This window comes from Coffea eugenioides, unplaced genomic scaffold (assembly GCF_003713205.1).
Source record: "Coffea eugenioides isolate CCC68of unplaced genomic scaffold, Ceug_1.0 ScVebR1_2616;HRSCAF=3676, whole genome shotgun sequence".
NCBI lineage: Eukaryota > Viridiplantae > Streptophyta > Magnoliopsida > Gentianales > Rubiaceae > Coffea > Coffea eugenioides.
Genome location: NW_020863119.1, coordinates 1,578 through 8,033, shown reverse-complemented (window position 1 = coordinate 8,033; position 6,456 = coordinate 1,578). Strand labels below are relative to the sequence as shown.

At 38.4% G+C, this 6,456-nt stretch overlaps 1 protein-coding gene across 1 annotated transcript; it reads right to left on the bottom strand.

Moving 5' to 3' along the window:
- Nucleotides 1–3,001: 3,001 nt before the first annotated feature.
- Nucleotides 3,002–6,217, bottom strand: LOC113757019 (protein FAR1-RELATED SEQUENCE 5-like). Its single transcript, XM_027300437.1, has 6 exons — nucleotides 4,100–6,217; nucleotides 3,896–3,976; nucleotides 3,657–3,728; nucleotides 3,384–3,491; nucleotides 3,202–3,270; nucleotides 3,002–3,073 (listed from the first exon to the last, which is right to left on the bottom strand). Exons 1-6 carry the CDS (start codon nucleotides 6,215–6,217, stop codon nucleotides 3,002–3,004), a joined length of 2,520 nt encoding a protein of 839 aa, XP_027156238.1.
- Between the last annotated feature and the right edge of the window lie 239 nt (nucleotides 6,218–6,456).

Sequence of the window (6,456 nt, the reverse complement as noted above, 5' to 3'; positions counted from 1 at the left end):
CAAAGTAGGTGTGAAATCAAATGGACATGATTCCCAAGAAAGGATGTTACTCTATAGATTTCAATCCCGTCACCTACTTCCTGGCATGCCTATTTCATGGATTTGGGGCAGTAATGCAAAATTTGCCTACATACACAGGAAAGGTTCCAAGTGCAATCGTTGCTGAAGGTGTGTGCATTTTGTATACTCCATAACTCTGTTTGCACATGGTGTAACTCCCGTTCGACAACGTGTAATTGTAATACAAAATTTATTATTAGTATTCTTCAACCCGCCTCTAACTTCAATTGCAGTGTCATCAATAGAGGGTTCACACAAAAATCAAGTTCTTGGCTGCCAAATAGCAGCCAGTAGGTTGTATGATGTTCGAGAAGATCTCGCTAATTTAATGAGATGTTCGAGAAGGCCTCGCTACATCAATTGTTTTGGGGTTCGAATCGATCATCTTTATGTTCTCATTAGACACTTACTAAAGTGTCTAATGAAATTTTATGTGTTGGGGGGAGGACTTGTTGTTTGTGCCGAGTGCAATTGCACAAACAAGAGAAGAGGAAAGGTTCATCAGATATTAACTAGTTGTAGTATCACTAGTTGTAATATCAGAAAATTTCTAGTTGTAATATCACTAGTTTTAACTAGATAAGACGAAAAACTGCCGATTGCAAATTCATTAGTTGTAATGAATTATAACATATATATAACTAGTTGTAACTCAAAATGGTACATGGCGTAATCAAAATTTGTTGCATTTTAAATATTAGTTACCATACTTTCAAATTACTTGTCCCAACGAAGTATCATGTTCTTCTGTGAAACTGTTACTTATTATGTGGTCACGTGGAACCAAGCCGAGCCGCCAATTGTAAGTTCATTTCTGTACTGAAGGAGTACTACCTATTGAAGTGCTTCCCCAACTATCTGTAATACTTATCATTAATACAATTATAAACAAATTGTCTAAGTTTTAACATACAAGCAAATGACAAGGTGCCTGTACAAGCACATCAATAAGCGGTAACAGCTTATTAATTTCTTGTAACGTACATATGCTGGTTGCAACTTCTTGTTACACTTGAAAGGTAAGGTGACTGATGTATAACTGGGTATTCACGACCCAATTGTTGTTGGAGTACAGGTCATGATCCAATCGAATTGAACCATTATTCCATCCACACACTATACATTTGACCAAACGTTGAGTCTATTCTCTCGTTAATAAGTGGTTTCCATGGCTTCACCAACTCACCCAGGAGTACTATCCTGTGGAGAACAGCATGAAATGACACAGCAAGCAGTTGGTCAAGTTGCCAGAAGAAACCATTTACTATGCATGGTCTGAAACAGGTGCTCCGTTAAAAATTTCTACCTCTTTTTTTCTCCCACCTTTTTCTTTATCAGTAGATCCTTTCTTTCATCCAACCAAAAAGCAGTAGATATCAGCATAGTCATGCAATCCACAAACGAAGGATCTCATACAAGCTCACCATCAAATGTTCGGCAAAAAAGACGGAAAGTATCGTTGGGTCCAACAAATGCCATCAGCAAGTACGAAACACCAGACGGGAGGATTTTATATGGTACCAAACGCGAGTTCAAGAATGCTCCGCTTAACACCAACAACTCTCTGGGAAATTTAGGTCACATTTTTAAAAATACCGTCAATAATCATCTACCGTCTGGCTATTCCGTTATGGACCATAAACCCATATGGGAGCCTGTTCGTGAGCGAAGAATGGAATTAGAGGTACTTTGTCGCTGGCATAGCCTCCGCGTCCCGAGAACAAGGTCGGCGGATCTTGTTATAGGACCACAAGCCAATGATGCAAGCGTATTACATAGACTACAGCGAGAAATTATGCAGATGGAGCGTAGGCTTCACAGGTTTCACGAGATCCAAGCCGCAAAAAGACATGGTATTGGAAAACAATTTGATGTTCAGCACATTTTAGCAGATCCCATGCTTATATCTGATCCGGACCTATCTGACTTTACTGAATCAAGCGACGATGACTTTCAAAGGTACATACCCCATTGTCTAATGCATGACGGCGTTCCCAAGTGTTGTATGGGATACAACTGATAACAAGGGATGTAGTTCAATGTTTGTTAGGGTAGCGGTAAAACTATACTCATTATAATCTCTACTCAAACAAATTGCTTACCATATTTGGATATTAATCATGCCTGTTAAACAGTCGTAACTAGTTGTAACGTAACAGTAACAGATCCCTAACTGGTTGTAACCCATTGTGTACTGTTCGTTCTTCCTTTTTGTTGCATTGTAAAACTTCATTTTAACGTTACAAATTAGTTCTCCAAGGAATCATTTTCTTATGCGCACCTATTACCAAAATGTGGTCGTGACCTGGCTTGACCATAATTTAATTAACCTAAAAACTTGTAATACCAATTGATGTGCCTGTGATATATCATGTCAATGGTGCACTAAATTCGTCAAGCGATGCAAAACAAATGGCCTAAATGATAATGTTTTATAAAAATAGCCCAATAATAATTCGAATTTATCATCATAATAAAATCAAGACAATTTAGACTTTAGATTGTGTTATCCTATATATCGTACCTTTGGCGGTGCGATCTATGCCAATAAATATGTTATTAAGGTATGCAATTGAATGTAGTAGAACGGTATACATATCACGATAACCATTCAACTGTTATGGTCGTTTTAGTGAAAAATATCCGATCACAAAAAACACGTTCAATTCTATTGTAAAATTGTTACTTCAATTTTCTACCAACTTTATAATTTTCTAACAATTTTATACAACCCAATACAAACTATTGATGACTACTAACACTAGATGCGATTACAATTGTAATCCACTTGTCTAAATTTGAAAAGAGTGAAACATCAATGGTGCCTGTATAACCTCGTCAATAAGTTGTAATAGCTTATTAACTGCTTGTAACGTACATATGCAGCATTCTCAAGTTGGGATAACCACTTAATGTCTCGTTCAAAATGTATAGTTACACATCATTCATCAACCTCATTTTGGGGGGAGGCGACGTCAACGCGTAGTTGCAATCCCTGTGTGTTATTTCTTTCCTGAAATGTGTAACGATGGCAAATCAGCAAATATTATTAATAAAACATACGATTAATGATATACGATGTCCAAGTCTCCAATTAATAACATTACATAAATATGTGCTGTAACGATAAAAATTTGTCACCTGAGGTGATGGTGCAAATACATGATATGCATCAACATCACAGTGTGTTGAAATTGCCCCACGCTCCTCCTACATTATATAGTATAAGTAATCGACTGTCAACAAATCATTACCAGTGCCTATATTACTCACTTATAAAGTTAAATTGGACTAGACATTATAACAAAAATGATATATCAGACCATTAAAACATCTCTGACGGAGTTATGCTTGGAAAAAATAGAAAATCTGGGATGCATCCATTCTGTAGGGACACTTGCAGGAGGCCCCTGATTAGCCAAACGGTGGACCTTGAAATAATAAAAAATAATACGTTATTAAAGCGAGCATACGTTAACTACATAATTTGCATGATTTGACAGCCTTCGGGAGCTCACCGTTACAATTAAAGAAAAAAAGGTAGCTCTACTACATGAACAAGAAGGTTTTATTTTAACAACTAAATGTAAGCATACCGTTTGACTTTCATCGATATCGGGAGCAACAGCATTTGGAGGGCCATTCACTGTCTGACTCATTGAATGCGTCTACAAGTTTCGTATGGGCAAAATCATTGTATGAGACAAACAAAATACGTATATCAGGAGGGATGACGGCCGTAACAACATTATCACACAATGTAACATCAATGTAACTATTTATGCTGTTAGAAACATCCAAATAAAAGCAAGAGTCATGTCCATTTTATACTAACCGAAACAGAGTCAGTAGATGAACGGCATCCCATAAACATGTATTCTTCAAATGAAATCGATGTCGGCTCCGATTCTGAGACCTACAGTATTGACACGGCAATAATATTATTTCATAATGAATGTTACCTAAACTTTAGTTAATAGTATAACAATAACTTAGTTTTAGCATAAATGTTCCCCATGTACCAAAATTTGATCCATACCGTAGTCTGTGTAGTCCTTGATAATCTAGATTTTCTTTTTACTCTGTCAAATTTATCGACCCAACTTCGCATCACTCTACTTTTCTTCCCACCGCCTCGTTTTTTAATGCCTCTTGCGACTACTGCCTCCCCCATTTCATTTACAATTTCAATTTTATCTCGTTCCTCCATATTCAAATTTTTTTGATTTTGCAAAGGTTGCTCTTCGCTTTCTGAGAGGAGGAGCTCAACTCTCTTTGACAAATCGGATATGACAGTGATTGCTACTTTGCTGGTGTCCTCCGACATTGCTGCTCGAGTTGCGACCTTAATCATGGCCGGAGCGAGCTCCCGATAACGAGTTGAAATCATGACTTTAGGATCAGCCACAACTTCCTGTCCTCGCCGATCAAAACAGTCTCCAGCCCGAGCTCTTTTTGTCCATCGCCTCTTAATGTATTCAGGAGGAATTATTTTTATGCCCACGGTATCAAACACCTTCAACGCGTGCCCACATAAAATGCCTTCATTCTCGTATTTTTTGCAATTGCAACGTACACTTAGATCATTCCGATTGAATACTACTGTTCTTTCAGGTCCTCCATCATACCTCATGACCGCAAACTCCACAAACATTGCTGCATCTTGTTGTCTCAATATAACCATAGCTGTTGACTCGCCATATTCATTTTGGAATGCAACAAATACGGTTGGTGAATACGTCTCTGATGCATGCACAAGCATAGGTGTTTGCCTTAACCCTACCATGGGGAGCTTTTGCCTCATTTCATATTCTGCGATCAGTTCATTATGTCTCTTTTCATCAACCACCCGATTGAAATGTCTAAAGAACTGCACAAGGTCATGATCCAGTTTCAAATGATTTTTAATTGCTGCATTTAGGCTTTCGCTGAGTTGGGTGCTTCGCATTCCCGCGGTCCATCTTTCTTTCATCATGCACCTTGCCCATTTATCACGAATTTTGTACAACCCCGAGAGCCATTCATTATTTTCAAGATTGTGTTTCTTCACCATCGCCTCCCACACCCTATTGAATTGTTCCACTTCTTCAAACTCATACATGCAGGCACCAAACATGTATGGAAGATCACTATTTTCCTTGTAGTGATTGCCAAGATGTTTCATAAAATTACGCCTTATGTGAAACGTACATAGACCGTGAAATGTTTCAGGCATGACAATTGAAAGAGCGGCTGCCATGGCGTGATCTTGGTCGGTTAGTATGGTACTTGGATGTTTTCCGCACATTGCTTCTAAAAATGTACCAAACACCCATTTGAAAGAATCTATCGTCTCATCATACATAAGGGCAGCACCGAATATCACAATTTGCCTATGCTGGTTAAAACCCACAAATACTCCAAGTGGCCGGTATTCTTTATTTGTTTTGTAGGTTGTGTCGAATGTGACTACGTCTCCAAAAAAGTTGTAGTCAATTAACATTCCTGCATCAGCCCAAAAGATATTCGTTATCTGCTCTTCACAGTCCAGCTGTACGGCATGAAAAAAGGATGGATTCTCGAGTGTTTGCTCTTGAAAATAATTCAGCATGCTACCTGCTTCTCCATATTTCAAGCTCCTTTCCCGTCTCGTTCGAAGATATCGTTTAAGATCATCCCGAGTATATCCCACATTACCCATCCCACCTGCTTCCGTTCCCATAAGCTCATGGCTCTGTTTCAATGAAAGCCCAGCATCCTCGCTTATTTCAGCTTGGAATCCTTGAGCCACACTCACTTTTCTTTGTGATGGCATCATGTGAGCACATTGAGCAATGTGCAACTCATGATTATGCTCTAAGACAAGGTCATGCACACGGTACTTCATTGTCCCTCTAAACAACACGATAACCATCTTAGCTCCACACCCTGTTTTCGTCGGCGCTCGTGTCCTCTTTGGCATCACATCACATTCGTACTTGCGTTTCACACCTTCCTTGCAGCAACTATATCTCCTAGACGTGGTCACGCCGTCTTTGTCTTTATTCAGATAGTCTTTACGTACACTGAAACCCATTTTAAAGGCATACTTGTTGTAAAACTTGTACGCATCCTCTTCACTGTTGAACTCCATTCCTAACTCAGGGGTCCTATTTTCTACCAATTTGCTGCAATCCATTACTTCTGCTCCTGTCAATTATGCATCAAACACCCTAATTTGCAACATTTCATGAATAGTATGTACATAAATGACAATATAAATGTATATTACCATTTATAATGTATTATGAATCACACATTACACATATACCAAATCCTATTATTACGCTTATCAATATGATTAATGATTCACATCACCTTACTTTTACTCTAAGACAACGGCATTATATATGTACAAATATAACTCCATGTACACTA

Excerpts from the sequence above, each read along its gene's own strand:
- LOC113757019 (XM_027300437.1), bottom strand. The coding sequence starts at position 6,217 with ATGGATTGCAGCAAATTGGTAGAAAATAGGACCCCTGAGTTAGGAATG. Across the intron at positions 3,492-3,656 it reads ATATCGATGAAAGTCAAACG|GTCCACCGTTTGGCTAATCA; the intron begins GTATGCTTACAT and ends TATTATTTCAAG. Across the intron at positions 3,074-3,201 it reads TATTTGCACCATCACCTCAG|GAAAGAAATAACACACAGGG; the intron begins GTGACAAATTTT and ends TACACATTTCAG.